This window comes from Pseudopodoces humilis, chromosome 1 (assembly GCF_049639895.1).
Source record: "Pseudopodoces humilis isolate 2021_Gansu_Grassland_sample_001 chromosome 1, ASM4963989v1, whole genome shotgun sequence".
Lineage (NCBI taxonomy): Eukaryota > Metazoa > Chordata > Aves > Passeriformes > Paridae > Pseudopodoces > Pseudopodoces humilis.
In genome coordinates this window covers 147140560-147164984 of record NC_142200.1, presented here as the reverse complement: position 1 = coordinate 147164984, position 24425 = coordinate 147140560, and the positions used below count along the sequence as shown (strand labels likewise).

General features: G+C 34.0%; 1 protein-coding gene across 1 annotated transcript in view; it reads left to right on the top strand.

The window, feature by feature from the left end:
• LOC102100014 (sodium channel protein type 5 subunit alpha-like) overlaps window positions 1–24425 on the top strand; it is a 35810-nt gene that overhangs the window by 7592 nt on the left and 3793 nt on the right. The window contains exons 5-23 of the mRNA XM_088058954.1: window positions 712–840; window positions 2924–3015; window positions 3852–4073; window positions 4769–4832; window positions 5445–5589; window positions 6786–6980; window positions 8073–8264; window positions 11806–11908; window positions 12273–12502; window positions 12624–12776; window positions 13086–13439; window positions 14167–14619; window positions 16408–16522; window positions 17322–17476; window positions 19202–19415; window positions 20853–20941; window positions 21092–21346; window positions 22244–22297; window positions 23222–23363. Of these exons, the coding sequence (XP_087915080.1) occupies window positions 712–840; window positions 2924–3015; window positions 3852–4073; window positions 4769–4832; window positions 5445–5589; window positions 6786–6980; window positions 8073–8264; window positions 11806–11908; window positions 12273–12502; window positions 12624–12776; window positions 13086–13439; window positions 14167–14619; window positions 16408–16522; window positions 17322–17476; window positions 19202–19415; window positions 20853–20941; window positions 21092–21346; window positions 22244–22297; window positions 23222–23363 (3356 nt within the window). The remainder of the gene's footprint in view (window positions 1–711; window positions 841–2923; window positions 3016–3851; window positions 4074–4768; window positions 4833–5444; window positions 5590–6785; window positions 6981–8072; window positions 8265–11805; window positions 11909–12272; window positions 12503–12623; window positions 12777–13085; window positions 13440–14166; window positions 14620–16407; window positions 16523–17321; window positions 17477–19201; window positions 19416–20852; window positions 20942–21091; window positions 21347–22243; window positions 22298–23221; window positions 23364–24425) is intronic.

Here is a 24425-nt window from a genome sequence, read left to right as displayed (position 1 = left end):
AGTTGCATCATACAAAAGCTATAAAGGAATTAATATTCATTCTGTTCTTTCCTCTGTTTCCTGGTGACTCTCCTAAGTCAGTTGTTCCCACTTGGAAGCCGTTTATTGGTCATGTTTTGCTTCCTTTTGTACTTGTGCACTGTATCCAGTGTAACTTGAATTAATGTTATAGAATTAAGTCTGGAAAATGTGCCTGGAGCCTCAGAAGTTCTGTAATTTTAATTCCTTTCATTTTGGGGTAAACGTGGTGATAACTTAATTTTCTGTAGGATTTCTTTCACTTATAGTGTATTTGTCAGAATAAATATATAAAGTGTGCAAACTTTACCAGCTGAAATAAATCTTTGTTGTTATTGTTCTGCCAAAATGCTGAGGCTTTGAAATTTTCCAGCCTGCTTTAGAACATAAACACAGTCTTAAAAATGTTTCCTAAGGAAATGTGAGCTATTCTTCATCCATCAATAGTATCATGTGCTTATGTGAAGACTTGTGTTTGTAGATTTACATGGAAAATTTACTAAAATTCAAGACGATATCTTGTCCCCATGATGCTTCTTAAAGTAATGTAACCTGTCCTATTTTGCTTCACATTTTCTACCTTTATCTCCAAGCAGGGACTAAATCAGAAACAAGATAGAAATGTGCCTGAATGTGTATCAGCTTCTTTAATATTTTTATTTCTGTAACTTTAATATACACTTTCCTCCTCAGACATGTTTTCACTGCCATATATACTGCTGAAATATTGATTAAAATAGTAGCAAGAGGATTTGTTTGTAATGAATTTACTTTTCTTCGAGATCCATGGAACTGCTTGGATTTTTCTATTATTATTGTAATGTAAGTAAAATTCAGTTTTCTTTTACACTCAGGGGACAAAAACACAGAGAAAATACTGTTTGGTGTTGCTGAAATTCTTTACAGTTGTTGGCATCCTCCCTTCTATACTGTGCTTGAATCACAATTTGCATGTCTGCAATGAGAAAAACAGACTTTAAAGTAAGACCTAAACAAGAAGCTCATCTTAGAACTGTATGATTATTCTCAATTTAGTCTATATTTGAATTTTGTCAGGAGGTAATTGCATAAACAGCCCAAACCAAGTCGGCCTCTTGATGTTGCCTCAGATGGAACTCATTTGAAAAGGGTCCAAAATGGGTCACAAAGTGTTGAATGACTTGGTGGTAAATAACAGATGAAATCCCAGTGTCAACTGATGCTCAAGGAAGAACACACCTTGCTTTACATACAAATTCATGGGCTCTGAAATAGCCTTCACTTGTTGGGAAGATGATGCTGGAATTTAAACAGACATATTTGTAAAAGCACCACTCCAACATGCAGTCATGGTCAGAGAAGGAGGTAGGAAATGAAGACATCGTGGGTAAGAAGTAAAGAAGCAGAACACACATTATTTCTTTCTGTAGTCTGTATTTTAATTTAGGACTTTGTGTAGTTTTGTTCCTCACATACCAACAGATGTCAGAATTAAAAAAGATACAGTGAATATGTATATCTGTAATTCCACATACCAAAAGACTAAATAGAGTAAAAGTCACATGAAAAAACAATTGCAGAGCAGGAACTCAATTGGAGTGTTCAGCACAGAGACAAGAAGAGAATAAATAGTATTTTTTTCCTACAAGCAGAGCTAAAGGCACCAAATGAAGTTGTCATGTGGCAGAATAAAAAAGAAGGGAGTAGTTTGTAACACTACATGTAGGTTTTTTCTCATTTATAAATAATAGGTTATATGTACACAGGTGTCATCACACACATCTATATGTATATGAACAATTATTCTTATGGGTAATAATGGACTGCTAAGGAGCTTGAATATTGTTGATCATCAGCATCTATCACTAGATAGTTACTGGTAGTTACAACTATCACAAGACAGTCCAACAGCTGCATGAAAATTTTAATTTATGGTCCTTTTTTCCCTGCCTGCACCCCTAATTAATTACTGTTCAACTTCACAATACAGTACCTCCACATGTTTTTTTCCATATCTTACAGTAGAAATAAAAAGAAAACTATTTAGAAATTAGCTCAACTGCTAACTCAAGTATAATTATTGCTTAAGGTACTTGATAATTATTCAGTCTTACAGACTAGGCAAAGCCAATGTACTCTGATCTGCTGCTGACAAAGTCGTGCTTTGAGGGGGAGGTTGCCTTTCCAACCATTGTTGTCTCAGATTTTGTTATTGAGACTTTATTTTTTAAGGAATTCTGTTACCAATTATGACCTTGTCATGAGATGAGTCACAATTCATGTCCTTTCTGACATGAAAGAAGAAAATTTGGGGTAACCTGTTAAAGTGCTGTATAGAATATGTAATGCTTTAAAACTCTACTTTGATGACACTTTCTAATTGTTGAAATATTAAAATTGAAACAAGTTGCAATACTCAAGTTCTCATTGACTGTTAAAGGTTAGAAAGACCCATGTGGTACAGAATAAACACATTATAAATCTACTCTTGCTCAATTTCCTTCTCCTGAAGTATTTTGTATTGAGGTAGCTGCAACATGTACTTTCATGAGTGGAGCTTCAGTGCAAGAGTATGGTTATGACATTGCCAGTTTTATATTTTTTTATATATTATTTTTATATATTATTTTATTTTTTATATTTATTTATTTGACATTTTGATGGATAAACTCTTCCAAAGTTAAAGCATCCAAATCTACACTAAGTAGGAGCTTACTGTATTTCTTTTCAGGGGCACTGCTCCAAAGCCCCATTACTTTATATCCATGCCTAGAAATGGACTTGGATTCCTAATTTTAGGCATGTATCTTAGGACATATTTAACCTGTTTATTTTCTGAAATCTATTCATTACTGCCTGCTCCATCAGCAAATGCTTTGAAAAGCTCCATCTTTGTCATTCAGTTGAGTGTGGGTTAATTTTACAGGTACATTACTACATTTCACAATGTTGGCAATGTTTCAGTTCTTCGAACTTTCAGAGTACTGAGGACTTTGAAAGCTATTTCAGTAATACCAGGTAAGGAACAACACATCTTACTGATTTTCTCCCTGCTTCACCAGAATATAAATTCTAATTCCACTCCTGTTCTTGTCTTCCAGTTCTCTGGTCACTTTTTGTGACCCCAAGGAATACCAAGGTGTGACTGTTTTGCACTCTCAGCAGTGCCCTAACACAATTTTTTAAATCATCTTTCTTTCAAATGGTTTTGACAAAGGCAAATTTATATTCTGCATTTTTTTATCCCATCACTGATGTACATTTTTATTTAGCCCAGTGCCTTTGTCTCTTTAATTTGTCTTCCTGGAGCAGCCCACCATATATAATATGTTCCCTTAATACATCTGAACCACCATATTTCTGATTTCATGTTCTTCCTCACTAGCTTAACTGTCTCTGGTTTATTTCCCAGAATGCTGATTTCACTATTTGAGAGGCTTTCATTTATTTCCTTACTTACCACAGCCACTGGATTGTGTGTAATACTTTCAACAGTATGTTGCATATGCATAAAATCCAGATATTCAATATTTTTGTAAGTCGTGTCCTTTATTAAGGTACCAAAGAATGATTTCAGAGTCTAACTGCAAAAATTTACTTGAAAATCTATAAATTACTTTATATCTCCTGGTCATAATATATATTAACTTTATCATTTCCATGTAATTTCAAATATTTTTAATTTTGCTATGAAATTATAGCGGGAAGAAACATTGATGGTGTTTAATTTTAGTGTCAAAGCCACACATCAATACTTTGTCTTTAACAAACTTGCAGCTGTCGTGTCTTGTCACAGAGGAACATCTTTGCATTCCTTTTCTCACTTTCCCTGTTATTGGATCTTATTTTCCTAGGTCTGAAAGTCATCGTCAATTCACTTGTTGAGTCTGTTAAGAAGCTCGTGGATGTGTTGATCCTGACTGTATTTTGCTTGAGTGTATTTGCACTGATAGGCCTCCAGCTTTTTATGGGCAATTTAAAATCCAAATGTGTCCTCAAGGGAACTCAGTTCAGTGACTCATTATGTAAGGATCCCAAGATATACGTACCAAATGATCAAGGTAAATATTTTCTTTGCTCCCTTTACATAATCTGTGTATCTTCCTATGTATGTATTGATTTTTCAGAGATGTTAAAATATCATTGTATGTACTTCTGCAAAACAAGGTTTGTTCTTCCATTTGCGTAAGTAATAGTATGAAGTCTCTGGGACAACTGAATATAAGATTAGTGAATCTTGGATTTGGAGAAAGATCAGCATTCTGTGGGATAGAAGGGACTGAGTTTTCTGTAAGCATTTTCTTCTTTATCTGTGCATTGCACAGAGATCATAGTTTAGGGGTACTGCACAAAGAATGATCTTTTCCATTATTTACTCTGTATTTCATGGATTTTGTCTACTTCTCATAGAGATTCGTATTTTTACCAAAGATCAAGTAAAATCTTACATTGTTAGTTGTGCAGCAATTTGTTGCTATTTATTTTATATTTGATTTTAATTAAATTAAATAAATTAAATAGTTATTACATTTAATTAAATATATAATATATTTAATTTATTTTATTGTTACTATGTATTTTATATTGTCAGAGAGACAGATCCACTGAGAATCAGTCCTGTATGTCCCTTTTTGGAAAAGGATCTTTCACAGAGGTTTGATCCAGCAGAGTGTTTAAAAAGTGCGGTAATGTTTGGTTTACTGTCAGAAAGCTGTAGAAATAGAAAACTTCTGATTTCATGATTCCTTGATTTTTTATTTTTTTTCATTAGACAACTGCTCCAGATTAAAAGACTCTTCTGAAATATTGCTCTGTGGGTACACTGGAGAACCCGAGTAAGTGAACAAAGAAATTTCAGTACTTTCTTAATTTTTCCTTCAGATGCACTGTGACTTTATTTTTACTCTAAAGGAATGGTGATGATTTTTCAGGAGAAGGAAATGGATCAGTGGGTATGTTATTAAATTAAAAGCCAGATATTTCACACCAGAAAAAGAATGAAGTACAAGGATGCAGCCAGTTTTATCTGTACTTTGTTTCTAACCACTGTGAGTATAATGGTAAGGTAGAATGATATAAATGAGGAGGAGAATAGATCACTGAAGACTTTTCAGATGTTGATAAACTCTCCTCACCTTGGTGAATTATTTAAAAGTAAAGGTATTTCCATTTTTCCCCTCTCTGTGTATTTATTTGGACATATCCTACATCAGTGAGAGTTTTTGTCCAGTCCCAAACTAGGTTTCTGTCTAGTTTTCTTTACTAGACAAATGGTTTTCTGGGATGATCAGATATGAATCAGCCCTTCTGGCAGGAATATTTTGAGGAATAATGAAACCTCATTTCAGACAAACTGAACAAATCTTAAATTGTTGCTGTGTATTGAATACTTTCAGGTTCAATTGAATCTCTACATAAGTGTTGTTTAACATTTCTTTTGTGGTTAGTAAAGAGTGTCCAGCAAACTACACCTGTCAGAAGACTGGGAACAATCCTGACTTTGGGTATACAAGTTTTGACCATTTTGGCTGGGCCTTCCTCTCTGTGTTCCGTCTCATGACCCAGGACTACTGGGAGCGTCTCTACAGACAAGTGGGTACATTTTTTACCTGCTGGAATGCCTTGAGTTGTGCAGAGCTTTGTGTCCACTAGAAAAGTCTGTATTGGTTTTAACATTATTGACATCAATTTTCTTTTAAAATCAATGTAAGTATTAAGGAAGTAGAATCAAGTGACTGATCTGTAACACCTTCTGCAAGTGACATTGAATGGGAGCAATCCTGCTGTGAATGCTCATAGTTTTGTTGGAGAACACCCTCAGGTCAGTGGTTAAGAGCTAAATGAGAGTTAAATATTTTTATATAACCATCCAAGGACTGGATATGGAGCAGATCCAGCCAGTGAGCTCTCTGCTACTGCAGGGAATGTGAAGATTTGTCACATTCTCTTTTCCTTTTCCTTTTAAGCACTAACTCCTCACCAAAACTTTTGGCTCAGCATACACTCTTTCATTTTTGACAACATGCTACTGAAACAATTGGAGCTTTTGTGTTTTTATTCTGAGAGTTGAATGTAACTTCTCAATTCTTTGTTTTTTTTTAAAAAAATGATGTAAAAATAACTGTAGAGATCTTCCTGGATTCCTTACTTCTATCCAGTGCCTTTGCCAGACAGGAACTTTATGCCTTGTTCTGTACCTTTCATACTGATCCATTTTAACTCTTTTTTTCATCAGCCTTTATTACCTGGGACTTTTTAAAATGGGTGCAATGTCTTTTGCCATTTGAATGTCATGCAATTTTTGGTTTTTAATGTCTCAGAGCTGAATTTTGAACCCTCTCCTCTGCTATCATTAAAAAAAAAAATAAGACAATCACTCTAAATATTGCCTCTGATTCTGTAATTAAACGTCTTCTACGATTGTATAGATAATTCTAGCTTTCATCTTTATTACTGAGTTTCATTAATTTCTTCCACAGTCACCTGTTTGTCTTTACAGATGAAATTGTCTTCTTATAGCTAAAACTCTGATGATCATTTGACTGATCTGCTAGAGGATATTCAATTTAATTTTAATAATGGGATTTTTTAATTCTTTTCTGCAGTATGTGACATTTTTATATATAACTTAGACCAGAAGCAGATCCTACTGTTTTTCATTGAAAACACTGCAGTACATTAACTTTTTGTATTGCATAGGAAAATAAATTGTTTAAAGTTGTTTTGAAATTGCTTTGTAAATGTTAGTTTGTTAAGAATTTATTACCACCTTTACCTTTTCCTCACAGACCATCCGTACATCTGGAGTATCCAGTGTCTTTTTTTTTATGGCCGTCATCTTCTTCTGCTCATTTTATCTCTTCAATCTGATCTTGGCTGTGGTAACCATGGCATATGAAGAGGAAAATAGAGCTACTCATGCTGAAACAGTGGCAAAGGAAAAACTGCTTCAGGATGCCAAACAAATTATAGAGAAGGAACAGGTTCGTAAGTTAACATATATAATCTGTAGTTCCTTTTGTTTTCTTCTGTTTGTGAATTAGGGAAATAATGTTTTGAATTAAACATGGGCTTATTACAATACTTGCTGATACTTCAATCTCTTTATGTCTTTACAAATGCATATATGTGTGTAAATATATGTTTAAATACCTAAACATTCCTGTGATACAAGAAACCATCATTAATCCAAATTAAAACATACTAAGTTTTAGGATTTGCAGACCTGACATTGTACAGGAATGGCTTTCTGGCAAGAAAGCAACTTTTATGGTGTTTCATGAGTGCTGCCCTATTGTACAGTACCATTATTGCTGTGCCCAAAATTCCTTTCTCTGAGTATCTTCCTGATATTACTGCAGGAAAGAAGCATGAGTGGACACATTTTACATTCTACCTTAAATAAAAGATACCCCTGATCTACTGCTAGCAGTCAGAAAAGTCAGACTTGTAAGAGGACAAACAAATAATCTCTAGCAACTATCAAATTTCATCATTAAAGTGTAAGGCATCACCATTTTACCAAGTTCCTCCCCTACATCTATTGAGAGCCCTGTAATGTTTCTCTGCCTGACATTCCACCTTGCCAGGCTTTGCTTAGGCTTTTCTTCCTTCTGTTTTTCTTTTTTCTTCCTTCTATTTTTTTTCAGCAGGATTAGGACTTAGGAAAATTTAACATTTTCGTATTTAGTTTGAGCCCTTAGTCTTCTGCTGTCTTGGACTCAAGGTCCTTTTCAAAGCAAGAAAAGGAAAGTAAAAGGATAAGACATAATACTTCATAAATCAGATATAAAAGACAGTATTTCAAATGACAAGGGCAGATTTTATTTACAGTAGCTCACAGGTAACCCTGCTTTGTCTTTCAGAATTGTGAATAGCATTTTCTACTCCTGTCTTTTTATGTCAGTTTAACATTTGAAATTAGAATTGTCTAGTGCAAATAATTGTCAGTGAAAGGAATTGTCAGTGCAAATAATTCAGATGGCATAATAATTACATGTATATGATCCTAGTCCATGCATTGGTATTTGCCTTGAATTAACATACATTTGTCTGTTTTGCTTTTCCTGTTATAGATACTGGCTGTGGAAGAAAGCAGTAAGGCCTTGCATGGTGGATCTGAAATGCCAGTTGCTGACTTGAAAAATTCAGAAGGAAAAGAGAGTAATAAAAAAACACCTACTTCAAGGCAAAACTTGATTTTAGATGACCAGGAAAATGAGGAGAAAATATTTCATTCACAGCCTGATCACTGCCACAAGAAGCTTGTAAGTATTTGAAATAGAAAATGCATTCATTAGATTTGCATATGATATGACAATTCAAGGATGAGATTTTGGCAGGGAGCCAGCACTACTTGCACCTGAAGGGAAGCTGGAAGTGGCTGTCAGTGCTACATTTATGGCACATCATAGACCTGTGCTCTGCCAGCTGTGGTAAGATCTGTCAACATCCCTGTTTGTGCTGCAGAAATAAATGTATAAAATTCTCAAGTTTTAGAATTTCCCCAAAGACCTAACTATTTTTTTAAATTTTATTTTAAAATTAATATTATTTTCTACAAACAGCTAATTATCTGACCTAAATATTTAGGACAGGATGTAGTGCAGTATGAAGACTTCTGATCTTAGGGGTGTGATTCACTTGCTGACTTTAAGCATCTGGTGCCAGTTTAGATGCTCTTGCATATATTGGATATTCTAGATATCCTTGATATCTGTGGCACATCTTCCAGCACTTTGTGGGTATCTCATAAACATTACAGCATCTCAAATGTTGCTAAATTCCTAGATTCAGGCAAATGGATTGTTTCCAGGGTTTGAATTTTTTGAGGTTTTTAGGTTTGTAAAATGTGTTTTAGGTTCTAAACTCCCAGAGTGAAGTGGAGATTTAATTTTTTAGATGACAAATTGATCTGACAAATTGGCACTGTTATCCTAGCAGCATTAGAGCTTTCCTAGTGTTTTACTTGGCTTTCACCTCCTCTAAGGAAGAGCACAGATGTTATGTGCCATGTCTGCTACTGTGGATGCCTCAGCTACCAAATGTCTCAATGGACCATCTCAAATGGCTTCAGAAACATTTATTTATGTGAATCAAGCTTATCAGAAACGTGTGTCACATATACTGGGATTTTAAATGCATGGCACATGAGGATAAATTAAACATGGATATCTAAATATTAGGCTGAATCTCACACATATTGTTTCACATCTTATTTACAGAAGTTATTTCTGGTTCCTCTGCTGACCACTCATTTTTAAGTCTATTAAGACCTGTTTTTCTCACTTTCTTAATTTTGGAGATTTCTTTTCCACAATATCTTTGCCACTGACAAAATACTGTATCTTCTAGAAGACCATCCCAAATTTAATCTTTCTCTGGCTCTTTGTAAACATCTTAATTTAGATACCTATATTTAGATATTTTAATCTTGAGCTGAAACTTTCAAAATAATTCTCAGTCAATTATCCATATTACTTAATTATTTTCAACAATATCTAAAAAGAAAGCTTCTAATGCCTTTATACTTTCATTTCGAGACAGATTCTCTTTTGCTTCTGAGAGAACATCAGGGTTATTCCACCAATCTCACTGAAAATGGAAGTTTTCCTATAGAAGCGCTAAGAGAAATAATGTTTCAACTTCCATCTGTTTGAAAAGCATCCTTGAAGAGGAATATTTCTCAGACATATAATCCGAGCTAAAATTGATTAAATTCTCATTCTGACAGTCACCATGGTCAGAATTTCTTCTAAATTCCATAATTCTAACTATAATAAATTATATATTTGAGCTGAAGGAATCCAAATCACCCACTTGGCAGCAACTGCTACTTGTCATCTCCTTTAGTAAAGCATTTGCTTCTTGTAGTGTCATTAATGTTTCCCCTGCTGTGTTAAGAATATAATTCAATTTTGTGACCTATACACTTTAAGGAAGTTCTGTGTCACAGCCCATGGTAGTGTTTTATTGTACCTATTCAGAAAAAAATAGCTTTTTGTAATAGCTGTCATATCTAATGTAAGTATAAAAATCATTTTTTATGGCTGATTATTCCTATTTAACTTTTTTCTTCTAAGTCTGTGACTGTGTTACAGGAGACGTATGAGACAGGAGATAAATTTGGATTATTTGCTAGACCTTACTTCTGCAAGGCTACAAAGTCTGCACAGATGGATGCCAAGTGTAATCTGGATTTTTATATCTCAGAAATAACATCTTCAGACCTTTCCAAGTTCCCTTCCTTTCTCTGTGTCCAGGGAAGAACAAAGTTCTGAATATCTCTAGAAAAACCTGATCCAAACAATATGAGCTGCTCCAATGCAGATTTTTACCTTTAGTCAAATAAGTATAATCTGCAACAAACCTGGCAGTTTATTTCATGTTAGACAACTACGGGGTAGTACAAGCTCTGCTGCATCTGAGGACTCTTCAAACCATGTCTTCTCTCCTTTCATCATAAAAAGAGGCTGAAGGTGCTAAGTCAAAGACAAAAGCATATTCTGTAGAGGCTTTTTGGTAGGACAGAATGAGTTTATAAACATTATTTCTCTAGTTCACATCCCTATTTTAAATCCCAGTTTGTCAGAGGACTTCTCAGCCCCAGTTATTTTCTTCAGCTAAAGATCCATGAGCAGCAGGAAGCAGTTCAGTGCTGGTGAATGTCCTTGTCCTTTCCAAAAACACAGCTCTGAAGGTTTCTTAACCTAGCTGTGAATTTCAACAAGACTGAGAACATTAGTCAGGCTGGCACACAGATTATTCTGGGTTTCTGTTTTCTGAGATACCAAATCTTAGAGAAAGGAATGAAAGGGTGACTTACACCGGCCATGATTAGAATAGTCTAGTTGAGCTTTTTGGATTCAGAAAAAAAAACAGGGGGGAAAATGAACATTTTAGCACTGTATTATAAATTCATTTTATAGATCTGTTCTCTGACAGTTCTATCAGCTAAGTTTTGCTTAGATTTTCATTAAAATATCACAGCGACAAAGAGAAATAATTATTATTAAACCTTTAAAGCCAAGGATGTCAGTTTTATTCCCTGAATAACAGTTTTACAGAATAAGTTAATAAAAATCATAATATCATAAGGGTTTGAGGTAACATTATGATATATTTTTATTCATTTATCCTTCCCAAAGAAGAAAATGATACAAATCCAGTTATGCTGAGAGGGAATACTAAGGTAGAGTGCATTGTGATGTGGTCAATCTGTCCACTCCCAGTCTGTCAAGTTCCTTGTCATCTGCTTGTTCTAATAAAAACAAAAGTAATCCCATTCCTGGTTTTAGGCAGTTCAATATTTGTTAGATCTTGATAGGCTTAGTAGGGCTAAAACCCCCAGTAATTTGTATTAAGATGTGACTATTTTTCACATCAATACAAGATTATTTATTGATAATAGTTAAATAGCCAATAGTTTATTCAAACTGATGGTTCTTTTTGTCTGTTGTTTTTATCATTCACTGGAAAGATTGATTATTTTCCCTTGCCCCCTGTTAATGTTTCTATACTTCTTTTATAATGGCATTATAATTGCTAATTAAGTATCTTCAGAAAGAAAAAAAATCTTGAAATATTGTACTGGTTTTGATAAAATGTCCTTTGACTTCAAACACCTGATATTTTTATTTTTTTTTAATTTTATGTTCTTTCAGCAAGTTAAAGCTTCGCTATAATGTGTATTTGGAAAGGCATATTTATCTCATGCTGGATATAATCTTTGTATTGCAATTTGTATTGTAATTATTATAACTTCATGTTCCCTTGTTATATTATCTTCTGCTGCCTTTCTAACCAAAGAGACAGATCCTGCTGACCTATGAGGTGTCAGTGGATGCTATCAATGATCCTGTCCGAAGACAGAGGTTAATGAGTGCAGCCACAATTCTTACAGATAATTCAAGTAAGTCATTCTTTCCTCTTTTTCCTGTGATGAGTGTGTAGCTCGACCTGAGAGATCAAACTGTCACAAACAGCATTATTTTAAAAGCCACTAGGGGAAATTAGGCTGCCAAATGTAAATTTCAGTAAAATAAATATTCTCATATCTCATGTAATTCGCAATTACAGAGGCTAAATTTTGCCTGACCTTTATTAGTCCATAATTAGTTTGTGCAGAATGAGCTAAACAATTTTTTTTTTCAATGATGCCATTCTGCTCATGTGAGATTGGCTTTTCAATTTTTTCAATGTATGATTGTCTTTTTCTTTATTTTGTGATATTCTACAAAGGATTATTCATATGCCACTTTCCCTCTGTCTGCCAGAGTCAAAACTGCATTGTCCTACATTTTGGAAAAATCTCCCTAAAAAGTATCTAATTTGGAATTGTTGTCCATTCTGGAGAGCAGTCAAAGAGAAGATGAAACTGGTAATTTTGAATCCATTTGTTGATCTCTTAATCATGGTTTGCATTATCTTGAATACCTTATTCCTGGCTATGGAGTACCCTGGCATGCAACCAAATTACCAACGACTGATTTCATTAAGTGACAAGGTAAGTTAGGTCTGTGTTAGAATGAAAATGGAGTTATAGCCCTGTATTTATACTGGACACTCCCATAAGGAGACAGACCTTTTCAGTGACTTTTTTCTGAATTTCTTTTTGGTCTTTGCAGGTCTTCACCCTGATTTTTACCACAGAAATGATCTTGAAAATCATTGCTCTAGATCCTTACTACTATTTCCAGAAAAAGTGGAATATTTTTGATAGCTTTGTTGTTTTGATTGGCCTAGCAAGCTTTGGAACAAATCTGTCACCTTTCAGGCTGGTAATTATTTATTTATTTTAATAAAATTATTTAGTTTTTTAAAAGTACATGTGTTGTATAGTGAAATACCCTCATTATTTTACTGATGGATATGTTAAATCTGTTTTCTTTATTGGTAAGTAGTAAGACGACATGGGCTTTAAATTGGAGTGATTTTAACTGCATCAAAACAATTAAAAGGCTTTATTTGGGGAAAATATAGTGATATTACTGCAGTAAAACATCATGGTAAATGTGGGGTCTGGCTTTCATGTGTGCTGTGCTATCTAGGCTGTTTTTAACTTTTTTTTCCTTGTGTTTTATTTACAGCTCAGGATCTTCAAATTGGCAAAGTCCTGGCCAGCCTTAAATACTCTTATGAAAATAATTCTACACTCATTTGGTGCTTTGAGTAACCTCACTCTGGTTCTGGCAATCACTGTATTTATTTTTGCTGTAGTAGGAGTGCAGATTTTGGGCAGTGATTATGCCGCAAATGCCTCTAAAATAAGCCCCAGTGGCGAATTACGCTGGCATATGAAAGATTTTAGTCATTCAGTCCTGATTATATTCCGAATATTATGTGGAGAATGGATTGAAACTATGTGGGAATGCATGGAAGTGGCTGGAAAAAAGAAATGTCTCATCATTTTCTTGCTCGTCCTGGTGCTAGGAAACCTGGTGGTGAGTTTCAAGTCAATTTTCAGTCCCTACTTGCATGGAATGCATCCAGTTACTTTTTTCTTCGGAGGCAAACTTTACTGTTTGAAAAGTATTAACTTTATTCTCTTTTCTGGGTGTCACTTGACATATGGTTTTGTTCTGTTTCCTTTCTTCTTTTTACCCCTTTCTCACACAAGACAGAAGCAAAATAAAATTATTACTTATAGACAGAGAATAGAAGTGCAGAGACTATCATACTTTGATGTCAGATGTCTTCATCTTTTGTGTTGATGGGACCAAATGACCAAATTGTTGATTGTTTTTAGTGCTTAACATGTTGCCTTTATGTTATCAACAGTTTACAGTATCCAGATTTTGGAGTTTATACTAGATCTAATGTAAATTTACTGGCAGACAAAATCTTTTTCATCTGCTTGGTTTGTTGGTCTATACTAGATCTTTTTTAATGGCAATGGAATTAAAATTCATCTTTGCCTGCTACTTTTCTACATGTCTGCCTTCCCATACACTATGGACATCAAAGCACATGAAAATATATTTGATATACCCAAACTCTCACTTCCCTCCTTTTTTCTCCTGCCATTCCTTCCAGAAGGAGCCATATCATTATATAACAATATTACAGCATCATAGTAAATTCATTGTAGTGGTTAATGAAAGCGAGTTTGAGGGTCTCTGAAGTGTCTTTTCTGTTAGCAATAGTGTCTCCAACTTACTTTATTTTAAGGTGCTCAACTTGTTCATTGCTTTGCTGCTGAGTTCGTTCAACACTGACGGCCCAGAGGGACAAGAGAAGGCTGGAGAAGGGACTAAATACCAAATTGCCATTGCACATATTCACAACAGCCTGAAGGCTGTGAAAGACAGAATTTGGGATCACTGCTGCAAAAGAATGAGAGGAAGCCTCAGAAGAACAAACAAAAAGAAGACTTTGGCAGAAGTTTCTGGGAAAGGCATAGAGGTTATTAATTATGCCATGACAGATGTCAGAAAACATGTAGACAGCAGCTGCTTTGATATAGAGCGTTGCCATATGGAAGAGAGTTCCTCACTAGCAAGAAAATATGAAGACATTTTGACCATCCACAGTACCTGTGTTCCCATTACAGCAGCAGAGGTTTCCACCAAGGAAGGTGATGATGGGCACATTTTGCTCACAGCTGTAGAATACAGAAAACAAGTAAGGAATATTGATATTTGAAAAATTATTGTGACTTGCATCTGTAAATACAGTCTCAAAGACTCAACAGTAAATATTATCCTTTCTGTCATTTCTGCAATTTTATTTTCTTTGTTCTTCTAATACAAGGGCCACCAAATAGTCTTGGTTATTCAATGATGTGTTGAATATTCACTTTTTCCTCATTCTCCTCAATGACAGCCAAAATTCTGCTTTTGACTGTTTTGTTTCCATTTATTATTGTTAATTGATAAACAAAGTTTGATCAAGACAAACATTCTTTTCGCCTCCTTTGCCTTACACCTGGATTTTTTGGAAAGCAGACCTCTTGTGTTAATTATATGTTGCTTCTCAGTTGAATGGAATCCAAAGGAATGTAAATGAAAGCTACATCTAAAAATATAAATTCTTAGTATTGTTTGGGGATTTTTTTTATTTTAATCGTCTGTTCACCTCCATGGTACTTTTGACTCCCCTTTATATCTCTTGATTTTGTTGTGTTGGACAGGATAAAGCTCAAATCTTTCTGCATGTGAGCAAGATATTTTTACTGCCATGGCAGCTGTACAGAGACATTTAGAGATATTGGAAATATTTCAGGTGTTCGTCACATCCACACAGGATTGTCAAATATGGCACAGAAGCTATAGGAACTCTTTTCACAGAATCACAGAATTGTTAGGGCTGGAGTGATCTCTTTTTGAATGGATTAGCACATGGTTATTGTCTAGGTGGATTGCTAGGACCAATTTTCTATGGTTTTGATCATAGGAAGCATTATGAGTGCAATATCTTTGGACAAACTGTCAAAGAAAAAAATTGCTGATCATCTTAGAATCATCCTTGGCTATTTCAAATATCTTGCTCATAAGTATTTGATGTCAGAACTTCATTCCCTGCTGCAGTGGAATCTGGTATTTCTTGGAATTTGTAGTGTCAAGAGGACTGATTCTGATCGCTTAGATCTGCCTGTAACTGGAAACATAATTCTTTTACAAGAATTTCAGGAAAACAATTTAATTATTTGTAAAAAGAAAACTTGCTAGTGAAAGATTCTCTGCTTGTGGCAGAGGGGCTGCAGCTACATGTTCTTTAAGTCTCCTTCCAAACCAAACACTCAAATAATTCTGTGATGATGTGAGTCTAAACTGCATGGATGTTTTACATTCTGTTAAATAGTTTTGCCTTTCAAGAACGACTGTAAGGAAAAAAAATAAGTGGAAAATCAACTGATTTGCATCATTTCATGCAGGGAGACAATTTAAGACACAGAGAACAGTGGCAGAATTCAAACAGCTTCAGTCAGAGTTCTGGGGCTTCTGAAACAGTAAATGTTTTAACAGTAACACACCCAAAGAAGGAACAAAAAGAGGTAATTATAACTTTTATAATTTTGTGGAGTATGCTGGTTCTTCCACTCTTCAAGCCTTTTGATACATGATTCGTATCTCTAAAAATGGATTGGCCTGAAGAAATCAGAGTTTTGTGTAAAACTGTGACATAATATAGTCTTTTCTAAACATTTCCCTCCCTGCAAGTCCACTGTATATGACTAAAAGAAACCAAGAAACTTGTTAAAATAAAGTGATGGAAAAAAAAATTGGGATTGGCTTTTTCTGTCCTAATATTTATAACTTAATTTGGTAATTCAGCAGCATTAAGATAATTTATACACTGCAAATTTCTTTTGGGGAGGGAGACGAGATGATAATTTTAATTTATTTTATATTTCTTAACCATATTAATGAAAAGCAAATAAATTATTTTTTTACTCCTTCTCCTCTGCAGAAATACAATGCTGCTCGTAGCTTTTCTGAAGCCAGCACTGTGGATCCAGTTGCTCTTCTGGAGATGTTTTCCCAGAGTAAAAATTCACAGCTGCCTAAGGACTGCTTTGTAGGAAGTAAGAATATTTTATTATTTTATTTTATTTGTTTTGTTTTGTTTTGTTTTTTTATTTTTTATTTAATTATTTATTTTATTTTTTATTTTTTAATTTTATTTTTTATATTTTTTAAAATTTTTTAAATTTTATTTTATTTATTTTTTTATTTTTTATTTTATTTTATTTATTTATTTTTTTGTAGTGCACTAATGCCAAATGAACCAGTGTTCAAAAATATCCATTTGGAGCATGTCCCGATCAGCAGGAACTGTTTGCCTGCTCATCCCAGCGTGGATATCTGCCTTTGATCACCTGAACTTCTCCTTAGACTCTGTTGACTCTCATGGTCCAATCCTGCTGCCTTTGCAGATTAATGAAGAGTGTTTCTGGCACAGGGCAGTGAACAGAGTTCAGATGTAATGTCCCTGCAGTGCAATAAAGTGAAATAATCAGAAAAAATAATAATTTACTGACCTGCTAGTCAGTATCTCTTTTCAAAATTAAAAAAAAAGGAAATAAAATGCAGAAAATAAAAACATTTTTAGATAGAAGTAAAGGCTTCTTCTGTGCCCACAAGCCTTTCTGCAGAAGGACACAAAAAGATGTCTGTTATTCCATGTATGTGTTGTTTTATTAAAGGAGATTATTTTGGCATAGAAATTTTGTCTTTTCTTTAGCTTCATATCATTTCATCAACAGCATCACCTCATAGATAAAAGAGCACATTCTTCCTATAATATGTAAAATGCTTTATACTTTTTAAATCCACATCTCATCATTTTCCATTGAACCAATATGCTGTTCTCTCTCTTTTCAGGTTGTGTTGAGTGTTTCCCTCGTTGTGAAGTGGATATCACGAAGTTTCCAGGCAGAACTTGGTGGAACTTTAGAAAAACCTGCTACAGAATTGTTAACCATAGTGGGTTTGAATATTTTATGATTTTTATGATTGTATTGAGCAGCGCAGCACTGGTAAATTTAATTTAATTTCTCCACTTTTGAATTAATTGTTGTCAGTAAAGGAATAGTATTGAATTAATTTCTTCTACTATGACATTCCTTTCCGCAGGGAGACAAGAGTGCAATAAATGAAACACTTAGAAGTTATAATGCTTTCCTCCACTAGGATAAGATATTTAAATAGATGGATTTAAATATATAGAATCATAGGTCTTCATTGAGCATAGTTCTTTACTTTCGTGTTAATTACAAGGCTAAACCAGAGTCTGAAATTACTTAGGAAAGCTTGAAAAAAATAATAGCACGTCTAAATTTGTAAAGCAAACTAACCACTCAGTAAAAATATAGACTGCAAATCATCCAAATATTATGATCAGAAGCTAAAAGTGAAGGTGGCTGTAAATTGGTGAGGTAATGTTTCCATGCTACTCTGATCATATCCATTTCTACTGAAGAATAAGGCAATAATTATTTTATTTGAAAGTCTATTCATTGTCTACTGAAAGCAACTTGTTAAATAAAATATTATATAATGCAGAAGGAACATAACCAAATAGTCTGAAGGTGATCTATGTAGTAGATGTCAGAATTTCCAGCTAAAGTCAGTTCTGTGTATATTACATTTGGGTTATTCCCTGAACCATAGATTTGAACAGTCTGCTTTAAAATTTTCCTGACAAAACCTCCAGGGAAAGTCCCTGGGATTCCAGTGAGGGCTCCTCTGTGTTCATGGGGAACCAAATTGAAGTGAGGAAGGAAACTGAGTTGTTTTTAATGTCCTGTTGAACAAAAAGTTAATTGGTACCCAGATGTAAAATAATAAAACAATAACAATTTCTTGTCATCAAAGATGTTTTGCAGTGTGAACTTTCCCAATTCTAAGACACACTTGTCCTCTTGCAAAAAAAGACTTGCCCATTTTTGGCTTGTTTATAAAATTTACTGATACGAAAATTTCTGAATGAGTATAAATGAGCACCAGACCATCCATCATGGTAGTGAAATTAAATGAGATAGTGATCATGAAAAGAATGCTCAGAAAAGCAAAGAGAAGCAGATGAAAGGAAAATTACATTGCCAAAGGCTCAGTAAGGAAATAATGCAAAGTGTTAATAGGAATTTGGAATAGATGGGCAATATTTAAAAAAATGAAATTAATTAGCAAGGCAGCAAATACTTTAAACATGAACAAACGCTGATGTGAACAACATCAATCTGTGAAACATTTTCCTAAGACCTCAATGTCAAGGTTTAGGTGAAAAATGTGCAACTTCAGGAATGAGCAGTTCCTGATGAGGTGTTTGTCACATTTTACCATGTCTGTATTACAACTCTGCAGGATGACTCAAAATTACTCATTTGGAAGGTCAGAGTCTGACAGACACTGGTTAATGTATTAAATTCAGGCTTTTTATGAAGAACTTTAGACTGACCCCTTCAAAATTATCAGCTACCTGGGGAAGACAAAATTTTAGCCACAATTGACCCTTGTCAGACATTTTTTGAAGTGTTGAACATAAAAACCTGAAAGTATGAGATTTTTCAATCAATGTGAAAATGAGATTGTACTTACTTTAAAATTTAGATTTTGACTTTTAAGTATAAAAATAAGTGGTGGTTGTCCATAATTTAATGTTAAATGGTTATAATAAGCCAAACTGTGTATTCTTGTGCAATTCAAAAATAATATTTCATAAAGCTATTGACCTGTTTTAAAACTGAATTCTGAAATTCCAGACATTTGAAGATATTCACCTACAGAAGAGGGAAAAAGTGAAAATTATCCTAGATTATGCTGATAAGATATTTACCTACACCTTTTTTATGGAGATGCTTCTGAAATGGGCAGCTTTTGGTTTGCACAGTTATTTCACAAATTCTTGGTGTTTGCTGGACTTCATAATTGTGTGTGTAAGTATTATACTCAGCCTGTCATACATTTTAATTTTTGATATTTTCTATCTAAACAACTACCTGTAAATTCTGATTATGAATTAATACAGGTGTTAAAGATAGTTTCCAAAAGCTGAAAAACATTCTATCCAAAAGTGGCTTTAGGACTTTAAATGAAAATTGTCAGTAATAATCAAGACGAAGATTTTATTAGGTATCACAATCATTGAGGACCATGATGGCTCTAAAAACCTTTTCAATTTTAGAGAGTTCAATTAGTGATCAGAAATAAAATTAAAATAAATTGATTAAGACAGTAGAAAATGTGAAGCTACTGACAGTTCTGGACTAGATGATCTTAAAGGCTCCTTCCAACCCAAACCAAATCTGTGGTTTTGGCATTTAGAAACAGAAAAAAAGAGAAAGAGTTCCTTCCTTGAAGGAGAAGAAATTTAGATGGCAAAGACAGTTGAAAAGCATGGTTGGAAAAATCATTTACTAGAGAGGTATCTTTTTCTTTGCACAGCCCTAAAGAGAAATGCTGGAATCACCAAGAGTGAGATAAGTGCAGTGTTCAGTACATATATATTTGCTCTGAATGTAGAAAATGTTAAATACTATAATCTTGCTATATAAAAATGAAACATTTTTCTTGTCAACATGACACTGGGACTGTTCTGAAGTTAAGTATTTTAAAAGGATGTCTAAACTGCTGACTTGTAACATCACAGTAGCTTTTGATAGTCTAAGGGTAGTCAGCACTGAAAGTTATGAAGTAATTGGAAATTTCAACAGAAAGATCTAATATTATGACTATTTGAAAAGAATACTTGAGCAGTTACAGTTTTCCAATGTAAATAGCAGTCCAAAACAGAGGATAAGCATGGAAATATCCAATGGCTGAGCAATGAGGCAACAAATTCAAATAGGAAGGAAGAGACAAATCATGAACAGTGAAAAAAACGTAATTATTAAAATGATTTTTAATATATTAATTTCTCTCTTAGAAATAGCTCAAATGAGCAAGGTATATTTTTTTTAAAAAAAAATTGTTTCCACATCCCCATCCTCAGTTCTAATAACAAATTCCTGTATACAATTTTGAGAATAACCATGCGAAAAATGGGAGTATTTTATTTGAATAAACTTTTCTGGTCTGGTAGTGTGTGGAAGTATCATAGTTACCAATTTGATTGTTATATTAGCATTAAACAAAATTATATGAACTGTTTTTAAAAAAAAAACCAATTAGAATTAATTCAATTTTTTTCTCATGTTAGAAAAGAATGAAGTAAAATTATATTTTCATCACTTTGAATGTGTATTTTTTTAATTTGACTTAGTGGTGAAATACTGTAACTTTCAATTTAGAATTGTCTACTAATTTGAATTAAAAAAAAAATCGTATGCCATTTAATGATCCCAGTTCCAATTCAATGAACACAGCTGTCCTTTGTTTCCTGGGGACGAAATTCTATTTCTGAAGATTCTTCACCTTGTTCCTCTGGGACCAGCCTGAAATCTCTCAGAACTTTTAGAGCACTGAGGCCTTTACGAGCTTTGTCAAGATTTGAAGGCATAAAGGTAATGATATTAGTTTTCATATGGATGAGAATTTTCAATACAAGATTTCAATACAATTTCAAGATACAGAAGAAGAAAAAATCAGTGGCTTTCTGGGAAAAGTGATCTATGGAATGCAAATAATTAATACTTATCATTCATTTCATTCAGGTTGTTGTGAATGCGCTCTTTGGAGCCATCCCCTCAATCTTCAACGTTCTGCTCGTCTGTGTTGTCTTTTGGCTCCTCTTTAATGTTCTAGGAGTAAAATGGCTTGGAAGCAGATTTTGGAAATGCACATTCAAAAAAGAAAATAATGTTTCCATTAATAACAAAAGTGATTGTTTTGTCCACAATGGGACATGGACAAATAGTGCTGTAAATTTTGACAATGTTGGAAATGGATATTTGGCACTTCTCCAAGTGGTAAGTTTTATAGAAACATGCTCATTTTTGTTTTCCTCAAGGAATTGGTTGAGCAGCCCAACCAAGGGAGACCATTATGCTTCTGTTTATCTCACTGAAGGGGATTTTTTAGCTTCCATGAATATTTTCCTTATCTATGAGCTGCTCAGTTTCTCCTAAAGAACATAGGCATGTACAGTCTTCTATTAAAATCAAGAACTCTGTTTCACAGCTTTTGAATTTTGTTTTAAATTTCAATTTTTAAAAAATTTTGAATAACAAACTAAGGCTGAAATAGTCTGCCCATTTCTGTATTTAAAGTTATTCTTGTTTTCTCTGGTTCAAGTGGACAAGAAAGAAAACTTGTGGACCAATTTATTTAGAATTCTATGTTTTCTTTTATTGTAAAAGTCCTGAGGTGTTGGAAGGCTAATTCACTGAGCTCCTTAATACCACAACAAAGGAGATAAAGGCATTGTTTTAAAAGTCTCTGTTATCCCTGTATCTTTTCTAGATGAAGTTCTTTGCTCTGGATCCTCCAAAGTGTTCTATGATTGATAAAATTGCAGGATGGAACCATCTGCTGTTTTGTTAGAAATTGTTTTTATCCTTTCAAGTTATATTTTCTAGTTAAGCTGAAACTTTCAGTGTTCTTTTGTCTTTACAAAAATTTCAATTGAACAAGTGTTAGCATTAAAGCACATTTGACGTGAATCATGAATTGCTTTTGTTTTCTTTTCATGAGATGTTTTTTTCTCTGTATTAAACTCCAGTGAATCATACTTCCAAGCATATCTTTAGAATTGATGCATATTTCTTATAGCACACTTCTAATTTTTTTCACAACTACTAACACATTTATATTAGCAATAGCAATTTTTTTTTTCTAGTGGTAATAAACAGTGCATTTTCTTCCAGGCAACTTTTAAAGGTTGGATGGATATTATGTATGCAGCAGTGGATTCACGTGAGGTACGTCACAAAAATGAAATTCTAGTACTTTTTCCCTTTCCTTCTTCCCTTTTCTATCCATACAATTAATTTTTCAAGTTTGTTTGCAACATCAGATCAAAAATACAAGTGGATGAATGCATCCCACTACACAGTGAAACAATAATCCTTGGGTTACCACATATCTGAAACTTATAAAAGAAACTGGTGACAATAGAGTGATACCACACAAAAAGAGGGCAAGCTAATATAAATTTTTTTGCAAATCTAATTTTGTAACAGAATAAGACTGTGCCTCTGAAGCAAATTTTCTTAAATATGTGCAGTAGAACTGACAAAGCCTGTAGATTTATCAGTTATTTGAGAAGGTTTTCATCCCTACATTTGACATCCTCACTATTTCTTCCCCATTTGAACGTCCTTCTTCTCTCTCTTACGAGCACACTGTGTTTTAACTTTTCTAGATTTAGCATAACTTTAGATGACTTTGCATTTTTTCTTGCTCATTCCATCACTGTACTCTTGATGGTATGTAAATAGATGCTAAATAACAATATTGCTCCTTGTATGGCTGGTTTAAATTGCTTCTTGCCTGGGATGACATCCCAAAGGATGGAATTCCCCATTAGGTTTAATCTGAGCTGTTTTTCTAATCAGAGCTTTCACAGGATCCTTTCTGATTGGAACTGTTTATTTATTACTAAAAAATTTACTAGAGCAGGATTTGGCTTTGTTTTTCATTATCTTTACAAACAGTAACAAGATAGAGCTAGACAGTTGTTCCACTTGTACATCTAGATAAAGGTTTAAATGTGCAGAAACAATTTATCCCTCATGACAACAAAAATGTCTGTTATCTGCTATAATAAATTGGAAATGACAAATCTGAGATTATCTCATTTTTACCAATATTATTTTTCTGTTTGTTTGTTGTTTTTTAAACAGGTCAATCAACAGCCAGAATTTGAAGCACACTTAAGCATGTATGCATTCTTTGTGGTTTTCATTATTTTTGGATCTTTCTTCATGCTGAACCTTTTCATTGGAGTGGTTATCAGCAATTTTAACCAGCAAAGGAAAAAGATAAGTACTGCATGAGCTAATGCATGGTCTCCTGTAATCCAAATTTGATTAAGTGAATGCTGGTTTGATATCTAGAGGTCTAAGATTTTGAAACATGTATTTGACTAGATAAATTTAAAGTAATAACATTCCAAACCAAGTTTTGAAAAAAGGAATTCCCTCTTCCTCAAGGCTTTAACCTATAAACTATATTTTCCTGCTAAGTCCTGAATTTGTTCTAAGTAGAGGATGAGGAGGAAGGAGTGAGTAGCTTTAGAAATGAGAAGTCAGAAAAGTTACCTAGATTTTGTTACAGGAGAGTGGAATTCTTTTCTTCTGCTTTGAACATTTGGTTTGGGGAACAGAATAACCCTTTTTGCTGAGAGTAAACACTTCACAGATGTAAGCAGGGTAATCAGTCATAGAACAAGTAACCTCTTTTTCTTGGTAAAGAACCTTGAAAATAAACCTACAGATTAATTTAGTGAGGTTTTAAAAGATTTCTGCATTAGGATCCAAGCCCCAGGAGGAGGCTGTGTAGAAATTTAAAGGCTGCTTAAAGCCCATGAAGCAATGACTGCTTCCACTTCCTCCTCATAGTTGTGACATTCTCTGTTCTTGTTATTCAGTAAGAAATGGAAGGCAAAATCTTAGAATGGAAAATGCAGCAAAGAAAAGCAACATTCACCCCTTCATGGAATACTTCACCTTCCTTGTGCCCATCTTATTTATCAATTGAGTTCTGTCCTGACTCATTTAATGGCTTAAAGTATCCAGAATATTGAGGGAAATTGTACCAATTTCTCCACTTGGAAGTCTTATAGCAAGTAAGCATCTTGCTCATTGAAAAAGTACCAGAAAAGCAGACCCCAACAGGAGGTTTACAACTTCAAGGTCCACATTTGGAAGATGGAATCTCTACTGGAATAATTTATTATTTCCATAGGCTGATTTATACACCAAGTGTCAAAGCATTACTGCTTTTGGTAGAGAAAGATAGGAATAATACCCACAATAAATTCTTCTGTTCTCTGAATTTGGGCAGGGAAGGGATGTGTAGGGATTGAGGAACAGCAGTTCAACTTCA